The sequence below is a fragment of the Marmota flaviventris genome, chromosome 1 (assembly GCF_047511675.1).
Source record: "Marmota flaviventris isolate mMarFla1 chromosome 1, mMarFla1.hap1, whole genome shotgun sequence".
Lineage (NCBI taxonomy): Eukaryota > Metazoa > Chordata > Mammalia > Rodentia > Sciuridae > Marmota > Marmota flaviventris.
The window spans coordinates 202,533,124-202,550,189 of NC_092498.1; the positions used below are offsets into that span (position 1 = coordinate 202,533,124).

Below are 17,066 nucleotides of genomic sequence, written 5' to 3' on the forward strand. Positions count from 1 at the left end.
CAAAAAGGGATTTGGTGACGTTCCTTCGACTGCTTATTTTTATTGCTGGCACCAGTGGCCAGAGCTGTACAGAGAAGACCAGTACCTGGAATGTAATGTTCAGAATTAACATTCCTCGTGCCAGGCCTGGCCTGGAGAGCAGAAAGGGATCACCTCCTTGGCCCATGGAAAGGAGTGCAGACCCTAATCTGCTTGCTTCTGGGAGGCATTTTGGCACAGCTGGGGGGATTGGGGCTTATAAACAAAGCCCTTCATTTGTTGGGGGTGTTTGCAGCTCTGGGGAGAAGGAGGAGTATTTTTGTGATGTGGCTTGTTCACCCTTCACGTCCAGGTCAAGAATGGGTTTGTAAACTGCCTGGGTTTGGGGCAATGTATATCACGTATTCATAGGTGACTATTGTGCAGCAGAAACCACCGGTATTCTGCCTCACAGCTTTTCATCACAGACCTCGTTCATTCATTCAGCAAGTATTTATTGGGTGTCTCCTCCAGCCCCACCCACCATGAGGCTGGGTGAATGGGGAGACAGAGAAACCTAGGACGTCTGTGCTTCTGACCAACTGCTACCTTGGCCAGACAGGTAGTGCGGAGGGTCACAAAGAGCAGCCAGGCTGACAAGAGCACCCCAGGGGAAGAATCTATCTTGTGCAAAGAGTTGAGGCAGAGAAGTTGGCCCTTGCTGACAGAGAGCTGTTCAGAAGAGCTGGGGGTGAGGTTTTGCAGAAGATGAGTGGCAAGAAATGAAGTGGAAATACAGGGGAGTTGTTAGGTGGTCAAGTGACTCTTGTGCCAAGATGAGTTTGGTTTGCTCTTTATTCTGTAGACACTCGTCATCCACCTGACCTATGGCCACCCCATCCATTCACCTGCCCACCCACCAATCTATCCGCCACCCAGCCCCCAGCCATCTGGAACCACCCATCCAGCCTAAGTGTCCTCTGCACCAGGCCCAAGATTTCCTCTTGTTGTTCTTTGAGGTTTCCCTAGCAACTCCTGGATACATAGTTGACTTCAGAACCACCCAGCCCACCTGTGCCTGTTATGGACCCGGCTATATGGACAATGACGGAACAGACTCCATGTTACCCTGAGACTCGATGGCACATAAAAAATACTTCTCCCATGGGATCACCCTGCCTCTGTACCCATATCATGTTTGGCAACACAAAATGACAATTCTTGTAATTCAATGTAAAATTGTTCTCTCTTTGATTCCCATTTTTCTTGGACAATGTACCCTGGCAGAGAATGATTGTCTAGATGTTAGCAACTATTCTTTAACTTGTACTCAACTAGGGTCGTTTTGACCCACTTCCCCATCTGCTTATGATTTTAGATCTCATGACCTTTGTTTATGGTTTTGAATCATAGCAACAGCCACTTACCATTAATTGGTTTTGGACTATAAAAGGTAGACTCAAACCTGGGGAGGAGGTCAAAGGGTGTAGACTTGCAGCCTACCCCTTGGCCTGCCAGCTGGTGAATAAAGGTTCTGTCTCCTGCTTTAAGATCTAGTTGGTGATTTATTGCAATCTTGCCATAACATGCCTACCTGCAGACTATTTAGGTGATGGAATTAAGCAGTCATGTGACACTGAGACTCGATTAGCCTGAAAATTGGGTGTTGGGAACCAGGTACCCAGATAAAGGCTGGTATGCTGAGCCCAGAACTGTATGAAAGTCTCCCTTCCAAAGTCAGTGAGGAAGATGAGGGGGCATATGGCAGCAACTGCCTTTCACATAATTATGGGGTGTTTATCCATTTCAAATTTTGAAAAGGATCCAGAATTGAGAATATTAAAAAAAAATCTCTATGGATTAACCTTTTGTTGAGTTGTTTTTGAGCTGAGGGGGGAGGTGATTGGAGGAGGGAGCAGTATTTAGGACTTGGTCTTAAATGGGTCAAATTTTGTGTAAATACTTGGATCTAACATCTTTCATTGTCTTTTATGCTGATTATAGAAGACACAGAGAGAGGGGTGGGGGAAAAGAGAAACAAAAAAATAAACTCCTGATAATACATTGGCACATTTTCCCCATTCCCTTTTCTCTGCATATTTTAAACATAATTGTTTAAAAATTTATATCCGTTTTATAAGGTTTTGACTCTGACTTCCACTCCCTCCACTTTAATACATGATGAAAACATAGATAAAATTTTATAAACAGGCCACTTTAAGGCTGCCAAGAACACCACTGTGAATGCTCCATAGTTTATTGAACTCCTTAATCGTGGGCTTAGGAAGTTTCTAAAGTTTAGTCTTATCCAAAGGTGGTGGCCATCCTGTTTTCTACCTTCTGTGAGAACTATGAGTATTTCCTTTAGGCAGAATGTTAGAAAAGGAACCACTGAGGAAAGACGTCTTTAAATGGTGGGACTTGAATCCCTCTTGCCACACCTCCCAGGTGGCATGAGGTGATGCTGGCTGTCCCCTGAGCTGCCGCAACCGCAACTGTTCATAGGAAACATTTGTCAAAAAGAACCCACAAAATCCAGATAGGGAATGATCTGCCTTTCCTGCCTCATGGTTCCAAACCAAACCATCCTCCCCTCCCCAAACTAATCTTTTCATGAAAGATGTGAAAGAAGCCAGTTGAGATGGCTGCACACCTGTAATCCCAGCAACTCAGGAGGCTGAGGCAGGAGGATCACAAGTTCAAGACCAGCCTCAGCAACTTCGTGGAAATAAAAAGCGCAAGGAATGTGGCTAGGTGGTAAAGCGCCCTTGGGTTCAATCCCCGTGCCAAAAAAAAATAAAAAAAAAAAATTAAATTAAAAGAAATAAAGAAGTTAAAGAAATAGCTGGAAATTAACCTGAATCCTGGGTATCAAACCTGCTGTGCAAGGGACTTCAGTTTCAGATGTGAAACTTGTAATTTTGTCCTTAGTTTTACACGTACACTTCAGGTTTCTAAGAAGCCACGTCGGAGGGCCACCTCTCCTTCTCCCAGGGGAGAGAGCAGCATCCCGCGCCTTGGCTCTCACCCTGCTGCAGCTGCAGCCGACCGATTGGGAGCTCTGCTCTGGGTGGACTCCGGGTGGGGTCGGGGGTTCCGGGACGACCTGGCTCTGTGGCTGCGGGCTGAGCGATCGGTCGCGCTCCGAGCCTAGGCGCGCTGGCTCCTAGCCGGGTGGAGCCCGGCGCCTCCCGCGCCTCCCGCGCCTCCCGCGCGCAGCCCAGCGCCCCGCGCGCACGGGCTGGGCGCACTCACCTCCGCCGTACAGCTGGCACAGGTAGGGGAAGCGCCACACATTGCCCAGGCCCACGGCGTAAGAGATGCAAGCCAACACGAACTGCCGCTGGTGGCCCCATTGCGGCCGCACCTTCTCCATGGCCCGACTCCACTGGCCCCGCTGCCCCAGCCGCGGCGCTCTCGGCTCTTGGCTTTTAATTGCTAATCTTATTAACGGCGCCCGCGGAGGGCGAGGCTGGTAGTGGCTGACGGCGAGCCCCACCCGCCGGGCCGCCGCGCTGGGGAAGCGCCCGGGGTGGTGGGCGCGGGGCGGTGGAGCTCCCAATGGGGTCCCTCGGCCCCTTGCCCCTTTTTGATCGAGTGCCCGCTGGGTGCCAGGCCTGGTCGCGGACAAACCTGTGACCCACACACATCCCAGCCCTCCTGGAGCTGGCTTTCTGGGGAAGGGAGACGCTTACTTTGGACTGGATGGAACATTTTCAAGGGTCTTTGACCCACAGCGGGGGCAGTTTCATAGGTTGGACCGAGTGCATGTGCGAGACCAAGAGAGACCCAGGGAAGAAGACCACTAAGGCAAAGCAAACGGGTAGTGGCTTCGCGGAGGAGGAGCCGTGACCTTCCCGCAGAGACTGGAAGGAGCCAGGGACCGTCCCCTCTCCAGTGCCCAGGGTAGCTCTATCCACTGTACAGCTGGGCTCTGTACCTTTGGAGGGCGGGATGGAATCAGGCTTTGAAGTATTGCTGTGGGAAACTCCACTGTCCAGGCCAGAACAGGGACCTGGAATTCTGATTCCTTAGGCCAAGTCGGGACCAGACCCACAAGGTGGCTTAGGTGCAGTGGGTCACACGACATGACACGGACTACGCCTGCACTTTGTGTTAAAATAGGATCTTGGTTAGTATCGAAGTTCCACCACTGACTTGCTGTGAAATCTTGGCAAGTCATTTGACTTCTCTGAACCTCTGTTTCCTCCCCAATAGTGGGAACAAACATACCCCACCAAGGGAGGGCTCACGTGAGAATTAATTGAGGGCTTATTGCTGGCATATTGTAAGAGCTCAATAAAAAAGCCTTTATTGTAAGTGCCCAGGAGGCTAGATAACCAAAGACTAGCTAACCCAGCAAATGAGATGATAACACACTTTGAACTATGCCTGTTACACAGTAAGAGATAAGAAAATGCTAAATAAACAAGTGAAATTTAAAAGGGAAAAGCAGAGCTGTTAGTGAACTCTTAAAACCAAAATGCAGTCATTGCAATTGGACTTTTCTTAGGCCTTTGAAATTCTTCTGGTGCCTGCCTGCTGGTCGGGGAGGGGAATGGTGCTGGTGGAGGCTCCCCCAAACAAACTATCCTTGGAACTTTTTACCTCCAAAAAGAAGAGGAGGAGGAGGAGGACCCACAGTACAGTAGGAAAGACTATGCAGATATTTGTGTGTATCATTCCATTTAGGGGCTATCACAAGGAGACTGTGAAGAGCATCCTAACATATTTTTGGTGGATGGATGCACTTACCGTTGGGACTTGGGGGCTTAGGGTAGGTATATGTTCAGCTTTGGTGATACGGGCCCCCTTGCTTTCCACAGTGGTGGTACCAGTTCACTCGTTCATTGGTTTGGGTCACTGGGCATCCTCACACCCACACTTGTTCTGTTTTTGATGTCGTTTAATCAGTTTGCTGCCTTGAGATATCTGCTTATATGTTCTTGTTCTCATAAATGAGTTTTCCCAGAGGATTCCTCACTATGCAGGGACATTCAAGAGAGATGCCCGGCGCAGTTGTCTATCACCTGGAACATAGAACTACTTGAAATTTGTTGGCTTGGCAGAGGCCAGGCCCCTGTTGAATTCCCTGCCGCAGGGATCTCACCTCCTTCCATTCGTTACAGGCACGCTCCCTGGGAGTCTGGCCAGTGTGTTGGAGGGGGTACTGGTTTGGGCAGCACAAAGAATCACCCAGATAACCCCACAACAGGACCCAGTGCTTGCAAATGAGGCAGTCACTCAGGTCACCTTGCTCCAATCTGACAAGGCCAGAGGCACTGATGGGGCTGCCTGTGTGGAAAGGAAGTGTCACCCTCCTGAGCTCCAAGTTGTTAATCACCTATTGTTCTATCAGCTCTGTTTCCTTACAGATACCACTTGCTTGTAGAAGTGAAAGCTGGAGACTGATAACCACCTGCTCTCCTTACCCACTGTCAAGTTATCACATACACCCTACTCCCTACCACAGAGTCCAGATGCCAAGTTGACACTCCAGAAAACTTTGGCTCATTACATCTCATTATAATGATATAAAACACACCCCCGGTGCCATGATAGATCTGGCCATGCCCAAGTTAGAGAAGAAAAGAGATGGCACCCTGATCCCTGGATCTCCTCCCCTTCCTATGAGAAACTCTGATAATAGCATGCAGACCACACCTCCTTGTCACCTATTGCTAGTGAACACCCAGACTCCAGAGAAGGTGCCTGTTGAGCGTGAGCTCTTCTTCTTTGTTCTTTGGCCATTGACTAAAATTTCCCATCTGCTCCCGGTACTGTCTGCTTATTTGCAAACAGGACTGAGTAGGAAAAGAATCTGCCAATTTAGTAACAGAAGAGTGGGTGGGTGGGCTTCCACGGGGTGGGATCGAATGTGGGCTGGAGAGTGTTTAACCCTGATCTCTCCAGAAAAAGCTCTGATATGTATATTTGTCGATTTCCATGGTGTAAATACTCCCACAAAGGCCAATTCCGAGCCACGGATGAGATGTCATTAATCATGGAGTTGGAGAGAGATGTGCACTAATGCATCATTAAAATGAATTTACAGGGGCTGGGGTTGTGGCTCAGTGGTAGAGCACTCACCTAGCACGTGTGAGGCACTGGGTTCGATTCTTAGTACCATATAAAAATAAATAAATAAAATAAAGGTATCATGTCCATCCAAAACTAGTGTGTGTGTGTGTGTGTGTGTGTGTGTGTATAAAATGAATTTACACCATGCAGGTACAGTAGACATAGATAGCCTGGAAAGCATAGCTAATGGTATCGTAAATATTAGAAAATGGCATTTATTACCTCTGAGCAATGTTTCTTTGAATACTTATGACCTCTATTTTAAAAGATGTATGCAATAACTATTTTTATAGAACTCAGTTCCTAATAATGGCTGTTTAATAACCAGCTTGCAAAATGTCTGAAAAATTTCCGGTCAGCTCTCAGGAGCCTGAAGGAGACAGCGCCAGCACCCCATGAAGGTGGTGAGGGAGTTTGGAGCAGGGGAGGGGGTTCCGCTCTCCATGGTGGCTGGAGCCCCAGGACAGTGCGGTTTTCAGCCTAGCTGAGCCACATCCTGTATGCACCAAGGGACCTGTAAGAGCAGTTCAGGAGAGCCTGCCACGTGCCCCATGTCAATCAGGACAAGATGCCCTGCAGGATAGCACGTGAGCATGCCTGTGTTATCTGATTTCTGCCACAGGTGGAGAAGGAGGGCACGGCCCTGATATAGTTGCAGGGGTGTGAGCCACTCGACCTGTGTCAGGGTTCCAGATTCCTACCCCACCAACTACGAAGGTCACACAGCTTTCAATCATTTGCTTATCCTGGTGATTCCATTCTTATTTAACCATCCAGGGCTCCCAGTTATCCACAAGATAAAGTCCAAACTCCTTTGCTTTCTTTGTGAGGGCCTGAGGATTTTTTTTTTTTTTAAATTGGGCCTTGAGGAATTTGACCCTTGCACACCTGGGTTCCAGAACCTCGAGTTTTCACTTTCAGGAAAATGCTGTGTGTTTGTGTATCTCTGAGCAGCCCCTCAGCCCGGGAAGATATCCTCTCTGTTCTTCTCCAACCCGATGAAATATGACCCGTTTTTGGAAGCACCTGTACCCCATCCCCAGCCAGAATGGATTGCTGCCACTCTGTGCCCCCAAGTCTGGCCTGGTCTAAGGCTTACAGTGCTGTGTTGTCATGAAGAGTGCGTTCATTGTACCTGTGCCCTCAGGGCTGTGGCTGGAGCCTGCCTAAACAATCTTTTCCCCCTAGTGCCAGGTATGTGGTTGAGTCTCAAGAATTAATGGAGAAATAAAAACTCTGCTGCTGACTGAGCCCTGGGTGCAGTGAAGTTCATGCTCGTTGTTCACAGCGCCCACCACCCTCAGACGTCTGCATTGCAGAACCTTTCTTTGGTCCATTGAAGTCTTTATTGTACATGGGCTATGTCCCAGGAGGCTGCTAGGCTCTGGAACTCAAGCCAAAACCTGGATCATGACTGTCCCCTTCCCCACAACCCAAGGTACCTGCTCACACAGAGAGAAACACAGTGCAAACAGGAGTGTGGAAACCAGCAGGAGGAGGCTCTGTAGAGGAAATGCTGAGGGACTGACCCAGCTCAGGTGGGAAGGAGGAGAGTCCTCCCAAGAGCCTAGAGGAGCCCCTTCCTAAGGGCTGTGCATGCATGCACCTGTGTGTGCAGGCATAAATGCACGCACATGTGTGTGCACGGTGTGTGTACGCATTGGTGCTGTGTGCACTTGTGTATATGCACATGTGTGTACATATATGTGTGCTGTATGTGCACTTGTATGAATGCATGTGTGCAGTGTGTGTACTCATTTGTGTGCAGTGTGTACATGTGCAGGCATGTGTGGGTGCATATGTGGGTGTATGGATGTGTATGTGTACATATGCAGTCTCTGTGTGTATGCACTGTGTGCATGAGTGTAAGTATGGTGTGCATTTGTGTGTGTGCATGGGTGTGTTGGTTGGTGCAGTGTGTGTCCTGGTATATGTGTGTGTGTGATGTGGATGGGTGTGTGGTGTGAAGGAACTGTGAGAGTCTCTCCCTTCTCCCTGAGACCTAGGGCTCTCTTGGCTGCTATGGAGCTTCTGGCCTCAGCCCAGGACCTGGGCGTGGCCCGGTGGCAGTGCTTCTGAAGCCTCAGTGTGCCCAGCAGTCCCTGGGAGTCTTGTGAAAACACAGTTCCTGGTTCCATGGGTTCTGTGTTTCCCACAAGCTCCCAGAGGGTGCCCCAATCCGGAGTCAGACTCATCTATCCCTCCCACGCTCCTGCCAAGTTTGCCATTTTTGACATGTTTGTGAACCAAATGTACCGATTTTTAATCATTTCCTTTTAAATGAATTCACTTGTTCACATAAACACATCTGAGAAGGAAGTTTTATATCCTTACCATACATGAAAAGCTAGTGTTTTTCGAATGCATTTTAAGATCCATCCACACACCTTAAACATTTTTAAAGATCTCGCTGGTGCCTCCTTAACACGCTCTGTCCTCCATGGGTCTTGCCTACAGACTCTGCCCACACAGCTCTGGAATTCCCAGAAGCATCCGCGGGATTGTGCCCAGGGCTTGGACAGGGCTGGTACAGAGCCCCCTATATAGTAGCCCACCGTGGTGCCTTTGTGTTTCTGTGTGGAATTTTATTTGGCATAGAGTTGGGGTCTCCAATATACCGGAAACCCCTATCTGAGCCCTTTCCTTTGCATTCCCTTGTTGTAGAGAAGAGGATCTGAAGTTCTCTGTGCACCACATTCACCACATGTGGTTACTTAACTTTAATTTAATTGAAAGGAATAAACGCCATCCTTAGTGTTCGGTTCCTCGGTCACATTTCAGGAGCATGAAAGCCATATGTGGCCAATGGCTGCTGTGTGGGACAGGGCAGACACAGAGCACTGCCATCCTCCCAGGAGTTCCTTTGGACAGCCCCAAGGTGTGGGGTCGGGGGAAGGATTCAGTGAAGGTTTCTTCCGTGGACTTTCCTCTCTGGGCCTGGAGTATGTGCAGCTGCTTGGGATAAAGCAATGTCCTGCGTGCTGCCCTGTCATCCTCTGTCTCTCAGAATGCTGAGCGGGGCATCCCGGGCTTCCCCAGGGCTGTGGCTCCCCATCCTGGAGCAGGGAGACTAGATATGCTCGAAGGTGCCTCCAAGCCCTGAACCTCCTCTTCCTGGATGATGAGACACACCTCTCTTCTGACCCTAGCCCCTGTGATGGCCTATTTGCAAGCCCAGCTGCCTTTCTGCTTCCTATGCCCCAGAATCCGCCCTCTGTCCACGGGCCCCTGACTCTGGACCTCCCTCCCTATTTTCCTAGTGCCACCCTTTCTGGCCTGGACCTCATGGTTGGCCAGTTCCACTCAGCTCCCTCCCCCCTACCTTTGTCCTCTTGCTCCCTCCGCTGTTTCGCAGTGCCACCTAACTCCAGGATTTCTGGACTCTCTAGGCTGCTGCTAGGAGATCCTGGGGAAGCACCAAAAGCTGCATGCGATGGCCTAATTGCAAGCACAGGTGGGAGAGCTCAGCAGGGTCTTGCTGTTGCTCTCTCCTCCGCGATCCATCTCTGGTTCCATGCTGTCTGTGGCCCTGGGAGAAGGTTCCAGACCTTCTCTGTGTGCCTCAAACCTTTCCTCCCGCATCCCTCATCTCACTGATGACTTAACAGAGGTCCCACGAGCCCACAGATAGCCCAGGGGAACTTGCCTCACGCTGGCCCTCTCCCCACGAGTTGCCCTGAGCATGGGCCTCAACCCTCCTCTGGGGCTTTGGCATCTCCCCCATCAGTTATCCTTTTCTCCCTGGCACTGCTGAGACCACCCCCCACACCCCCAACACACACATACCCCATACTTTCCTTCCCAGGTTCCACTAACAGCATGTTCTAGAATCTTCTGGATCTTACCACCAATCTTTATCCAAAGGTGTGGCCATATTCCTTGCCCTGGTTTCTCATCACACCATTCACTCCTTGCCTCTGTGAAGGAGTGATGTGGCGCTGAGACCTAACTTATCAGGAACCCATTCTGTCACATACAGCAGGACATACGACCTTCCCTTTTTTTTCTTTTCTGTTCCTTCTGTTGTGATGGAAGGACCCTTCTTCCCAGTAAGACTGTGTGTGCTGACCACCTCCCCTGCATGTCTGCAGACCCAGACCAGGACCGATACACAGCGAGTCCTAAACAGACTAGATGACTTGGCCCCGGATGGTGGTTTGTTAGTGCATGAGGAAATTTGGAAAATGATCTTAATATATTAACCACTATTTTTTCTTTTCAAAATGAAATATAATATCTCTACAGAAAACTGCACCGAAAAATCCATCTCTATCTCAGTGAATGCTTTCCCTCAGCTCAAGAAAACCCGTGCCACCCCCTCGGCCTCCGGGCCTCGCACCTGCATTTGAGTGTTCATACTTCATATCACGTGTTCAAGTTGTGTACTGTGAAAAAATACCGTGGTTGTTCTTCCGTGTCTGACTTCTTCTGCCTCACATGATGTCTTGTTTGTTCTGTCTAAGTTTGTATTGTAGCTACAGGTTTTCTTGCCACGCTATTATATTGCCTATGTGACTATATTTGTATATTATTTGTGCATTTTACTACTGATGGACATCTAGGTCATTAACAGTTTTTAGCCCAGTGTGGAGAATGTTGCTAGAGACATTCTGGTACATGTGTCCTGGTACACACAGGCTAACGTTTCTCTGGATGGCAAGGCTGAACCACGGTATGTCAGGAGATGGTCTCTATGTTGGCTGTATCAATTCATATATATGTATATACATATATATGTGAATAGGTATGTATAAATGTAAATATATGAATTTATATATGTGTGTATCAATATTTCCATGACAGCCTAAGATTTCTAGTTGCTTTATATTCTTGCATAGTCTGATAAAGGAAAAAAAAGAGGAAAATTTATCAAAAATTCAGGACAAATAGCACAAAGTACGACAGAAGATGGAAGTCCGAATGCTATTAGTAATAATAGTAAATTTAAACAAGTTAAGTGGACCATATATGAAAGTCAGAGACCATAATGACTGGGATTTTAAAATCAGAAATACCTACATGCTATTCATAAAGAGATAGTACCAACCATCAGATTGCAGGAAAATGTATAGCAAAATTACAAAAAAAAAAAAAAAAAAAAAGATGTACCAGGAGAATGCTACTCAAAATAAAGCTAGGAATGGCTGTATTGCACATCAGACAAGACAGACTTTAAACCACATAGTGTCATTAGCAATGGAAAGAACATTTATCACAAGAAAGACACAATATCTGCATGATCAACACAATTAATAAAATGGCTTCAAAAAAAAAAAAAGAAAAAAATTTGATGGGACTAAAGGGAAAACCTGGAATTCCTTCCACCATGATGGAGATTTCTGAACACTTCTCATTGCTGGCAGATAAAGCAGAACATATAAAGAACAGGGAACGAAAACGGATAAGGCATATTATCATAAAAAGAACCAAATGGAACTTCTAGAAGTGAAAAATGCAATAATGGAATTTTAAAACTCAGTCAATGTGTTTAAAAGCAGACTAGACAGAGCTAAAGAGAGATGGGATGGACTTAAAGATAGGTCAGGAAAAATGATCTGGCATACTGCACAAGAGATGAAGAGACAAAAAAAAATGAAAGAAGATAAGATATATATAAATAAAATGCCGGGTGTGGTGGTGTGCGCCTGTAATCCCAGTGGTTTAAGAGGCTGAGGCAGGAGGATCTCTAGTTCAAAGCCAGCCTCAGCAAAAGTGAGGTGTTAAGCAACTCAGTGAGACCCTGTCTCTAAATAAAATACTAAATAGGGCTGGGGATGTGGCTCAGTGGTCAAGTGCCCCGAGTTCAATCCCCACTACAAAAAAAAAAAAAAAGCCAAAATAAACCAAATAAATAAGAAATGTGGGACAATAAAATCTAGTGTATGTTTACCTAGAATTCTAATAATAATAATAATAATAATAATAATAATAATAATAATAAGGTATGGGGGATATAGTATCTAAAGCATTAAGAGCTCATCATTTCCCACCCACTAATGCATGAAGCCCAATGAATTCTCTATAGGATAAAATGATAATAATACACATAAGATGCGTCTTAATCAGCCTCCAGAACATCACGGCAGGGACCTTGATCCATGATAAGATCTCACCACAGAAGAGAGTTTGTGACAGTTTGAAAACATAAAAAGGTACAACTTAAAATTTAAACAGGTAGAAGAGGATATCGCTTAGAGGACTGATAAGATCTAAAATAATGGGGCTGGGGATGGGGCTCAGTGGTAGAGCGCTTGCTTGCCTGGCACATGCGAGGCACTGGGTTTGATCCAAAGCACCACTAAAAATAATAGTTAAAGGCATTGTGTTCATCTGCAACTAAAAAAAAAAAAAAGAAATTTAGAAAAAGAACTAAAATGTCGTGAGGAGGTGGACAATTTTAGACTTCCTGAAGGTATGCAAAGCAAAAGTTTCAAGGAGATTTCCCCCAAATGTCTTCTCAGGACTTCAGGCTCTGATCAGGGTTCCAACATTTCATTGAGTGGCTGTGAATAGAGAACTGTTCTAGGGTAAAGTTTTCCCAGCTTTTAATTTTCCTGACATTGACTTTCCGAAAGACCAGGCTAATTGTTTCAATTGCATAATGTCCTGTATTCAGGATTTGTCTGATTGTTTCATTTCGGGGTCATTTAACACTGGCTCCCTGCTGCCCCCTGGGCTGGTGACTTGCAGAGCCTGTGTTCAATTTGGTCTTCACGTGGTGTTTATACGCATACCCCCACTCACACATAGGTGATAGCATTGTAGAGTTAAACAATTAACTGCAGTTGGCATTGGTGGCCTTCGGAAGCAAAATACATACTGAGTCGATAACCTAAGTAGACATCTTACGTTTCTCAAACGGGGTCCAGTTCTGATCTTTCACTGAATACTTCCAAGCAATTGAGAAAATCCAATAAATCTAACAAGAGGCCAAGAGCCCCCCAGGGCGGTGAAGAATTGCTGGTCAGAAATAGAGACCTCGGCTTCCATGACACTGGGATTGGGTTGATGGCTAGCAGGGCTGTTTCTGGCCCTGCCTCTGCTGTGGGGTATGACAAAGATGAATGGGACGCAGGTGACTTTAAGGAAATGCAAAGTCCAAGTCTTGAGAGCAAAGAAGGTTTAGCTTCATGTAGGGGAATGCTAAAAGAAGTCTGAATCTATACTTCGGCAGTACATACTGGGTACAAACTCAGGGCATCCCGAAACTTGCAGTAGGAGAAAGGAAAATAAGTTTAGCCTCTGGTGTCCTTCTGTCCACGTACCCACCTCCAAAGGACAGCGGCGTGGAGAGAGTCAGCAACCTGAGTGGGTTTTGCGTGAGCTGATGCTTGTTTGTCTGAAGTCATTAATTGGAGCAAACTAGCACAAAGCAGGCACTGTTTAGAAAGGCCGGACTGGAACAAACACCGTTTTCAGGTCAGAGAGAACAGATGCAGGAAGGAGCTTACTTGGAAAACACAGTGGCTCTCCCCACCACTACTTCTCAGTGGGTTGCCTGCCTTGGGTAAGGCAGCCCCGTGCTGTGGGAACAGCGGGGCCGGAGATTGGCAGTGAAGCCTTTGGGATTCTTTGTTGGTCTTGGCTACATTCATTCCTTGAACTCAAATATTTTTTTTTTTTTTTTTCCTGGCAACAAGAATTCAGACCAGTGAGAAGGCAAGTCTGGTGGTAGGGGGGGAAACAGACAGAACACTGTGTCAATATTTTCCAGGGTCAGAGTATGCCTGAGCCATGCTGCCTGGGCTAGTGACCCCCAAGGAGATTCACTGTGTCCTGCTAAGATGTTCTGTTCTCGATCTCTCCTTTCAAAACAGGAGAAGCCCCGTGAGTGTCCCTCTGCCAGGAAACACACATTCTTTGTTTCACAAGCTCAATGGTTCAAAGTCGTGCGTAAGCTCTGGGGTTCAAAGTGTATTTGACTTCTTCCACCTTTCCCATCCTCAAAATGTGGTGTGTGTGTGGGGGGATCCGTGTGCCTGGGCATCCCTGGGGAGCTTGTGAAAAATCTCAGGCCAGAGTTAAAGAAGACCCCTGGTGAATAGCTCAGGAGCACCCCGAATTTTTAAGTCAGAGAGCACATCAGAATCATCCTTGGAGCTTTGAAACACAGATGCAAGAGTCTCGAGAAAAAATGTTCTCAGCAGAGGAGTCTCTTGATGTCTAGTTCTAGAAGGTTCCATAAGGTTGGCAACTGGCTACCTTTCTTCAGGAGAGCAGGGATCCTACCGTACTGCTCCGCCACTCATTTTATCAGTCTTCATTGATCTTTGATCTTCTCTCTGCTGAATCCCTCCTCTATTTTAGCCTTGTCCCCAGTGCTAAATCTCTTCTCTAAAATCCAGTGAGTCAACAGGAAAAAAAAAGAAAGAGGTCTTAAAGATAATTTTGTCATCCATGCAACACACACGTCTTCTCATGAGCTAAAGGAGTCCCTCACCGGTTCCATGCTTACCCAAGTGCCCACTTGTCTGAAAATAACTCAGACGCCATCTGGGAGTGGTTGTACTGCATCCATTCTTTCCCTGCTGGGTTACAGGGAAATTCACACTCCTGGAACTGCTCTGATGTCTTTGTTTCCATTTCTTAACATGAAACCTGTGTTGATTTATTCTTGCATCAATGTCTGCCGTGTTGGATTTTCATTGATGCACTATTTTTTTTGGTTCCAGGGATTGAACCTGGGGTGCTTAACCATTGAGCCACATACCCTGCCCTTTTTATTTTGAGATAGCCTCTCACTAAGTTGATAAGAACCTTGCTAAATTGCTGAGGTTGGCTTTGAACTTGGCATCCTCCTGCCTTGGCCTCCTGAGCTGCTGGGATTATAGATATTATGCATTATTTTTGTATGGAGATGCCCAGCCTACCTGCGGAAAGGTGCATAGGTTAACAAATAATGATGAGCAAGTGCCCAGGGAGCCAGCCCTGGGCTGAAGAAAGGACCTAGTCCCAGCTCTCAAGAGCACGCTCTTTCCAGTTCTTCTCTCCTCACTTCCCCCAGAGGTGATGTGATCTCAACTTTTATAAAACAGTTTCATAGTTTATCAGCTTTTCTTCCTGATGACTTCATGATTATGATCCTTTTCCATATACCCTGACAAAACGTAGCTCAGTTTTTGCCTGGTTTTAAACTTTGCTGGAATAAAATAATAACGTCTTTCTTTTTTGCATTTTTTCCTTCTTCTTCTTCTTCTCCTCCCTCTCCTCCTCCTCCTCCCCCTCCTCCCCCTCCTCCTCCTCCTCCCCCTCCTCCTCCTCCTCCTCCTGCTCCTCCGCTTCCTCTTCCTTCCTAGGGATTAAACCCAGGGGCACTTAACCACTGAGCCACATCTTCAGCCTTCAGCCCTTTTTGTTTTTTGTAGTTTATTTAGAAACAGGGTCCACTGAGTTGTTGAGGGCCTGGCTAAATTGCTGACCTTGAACTCACAATTCTCCTGCCTCAGCCTCCGGAGCCACTTTTACTTCTTTTGCTTAACATCCTGCTGTGGTGGGACACAGCCATGCCGAGTGTAGCTGTGCTTGGTGAATTTTCATTGCCACGGACAGTGAATTTAAAGAATAGAGCCTTTGGGAATGTTCAGTAGAGCGGACTAGGAGGTTCAGTCTATTGAATTTTGTAGATACTTGATACAGTGTGTGGCTGATTTTCATGAGTATTCTCTGTGCTTAAAACCTGGATGCTACAGTTTGGGGGGCAGCATTTTATTTGTTAGGTCCAATTTGCTACTGTATTGCTCTAATCTTCTACATCCTGACTCATTCTATTGTCGGCATTAAAATCTTCCACTAGGCCCGGTATAGGCCTGATGTAGTGGCTCACGCCTGTAATCCCAGTGGCTTGGGAGGCTGAGGCAGGAGGATCGAGAGTTCAAAGCCAGCCTCAGCAACGGCGAGGTGCTAAGCAACTCAGTGAGACCCTGTCTCTAAATAAAATACAAAATAGGGCTGGGGATGTGGCTCAGTGGTCAAGTGCCCCCGAGGTCAATCCCTGGTACCCGCGCCCCCACATATCTTCCACTACGACTGTGAATTTGTGGTTTTCCTTTCAATTGTGTCCAGTTTTACTTTAAGAATTTGAAGCTATTAGGGGCAAGCTTTGGATTTTCATATATCCCTGGAGGATGAGAACTTGTACCCTGAAAGCTAAAAGCCGGAGCGACCATCTGTAGCAGTGGGAAATCCTCTTTTCCTTTGTACACACCTGCAGATCGTTGTGGATTTTCCGGGCACACAATCAGATCGTGTGTGAATGGCGGCAGTTTAGCTTCCAGGGCTCGTGCGTGGGTTTGGACCTCCAGCACAATGTTGTGTAGAAGTGGGGAAGACAGGCCTTACTGAGTTCCAAAGATCAAGGATAAGCTGACACATCACCACTAGCCACGGAGGTTGGATTTTATCAACTATGAGTTAAATTGAGTTGCTCCTCTGCTCAGGACTCCCGAGTGGCTTCCCTATTTCAGCACAAAGTCCTTGCAGTGACCTGTGAGGCTCCCCATGACCTGCCTTCTCATTGTTTTATGACTTCTTCTCCTGTACTTTCCCTTATTGGAATGATCTGAGCACTGTCTGTACTCTGCTGCCTCTTTCATGCTTATCTTGGCTCTGCCTCAGGACCTTTGCACTGTCTTTCCTGTACCCGAGATCCTCTCACCTCAGATATCCCCGTGGTGATCTTCCTCATTTCCTTCAGGTCTTTGCTCAGAAGCGTTTTTCTTGAGGCTTTAGCTACCTCTGCCCAGCTCTAAAACCCTCCATGCTGATCACTCCCAGTGTCCTATCTGTAGCCCAGAAGTTCAGATCTGTATGTCTGCCATCTCCCCCATCCCCCCATGTGGGGTCCCAGAAGCCTAAAACAGGCTTGCCTAAAACAATTCCTGGTCATTGCTCCACTTTCCCCACAAACCTGTTCCTCCTGTGTGTTGATACCTAGTCTAGCCTAGCAGTGACTCAGCCCCAAGCCCTTGAAGACATCCTGGGTCTTCTTTCCCATTGACTACTGATCTGTGCTGACATTCTGTTAGTTT

At 47.1% G+C, this 17,066-nt stretch overlaps 1 protein-coding gene across 1 annotated transcript in view; it reads right to left on the reverse strand.

Moving 5' to 3' along the window:
• Positions 1–3,371, reverse strand: part of Slc6a20 (solute carrier family 6 member 20) — a 41,345-nt gene extending 37,974 nt beyond the window's left edge. The window contains exon 1 of the mRNA XM_027932463.2: positions 3,214–3,371. Coding sequence (XP_027788264.1) covers positions 3,214–3,334 — 121 coding nt within the window. The 5' untranslated portion in view covers positions 3,335–3,371. The remainder of the gene's footprint in view (positions 1–3,213) is intronic.
• Positions 3,372–17,066: the final 13,695 nt, after the last annotated feature.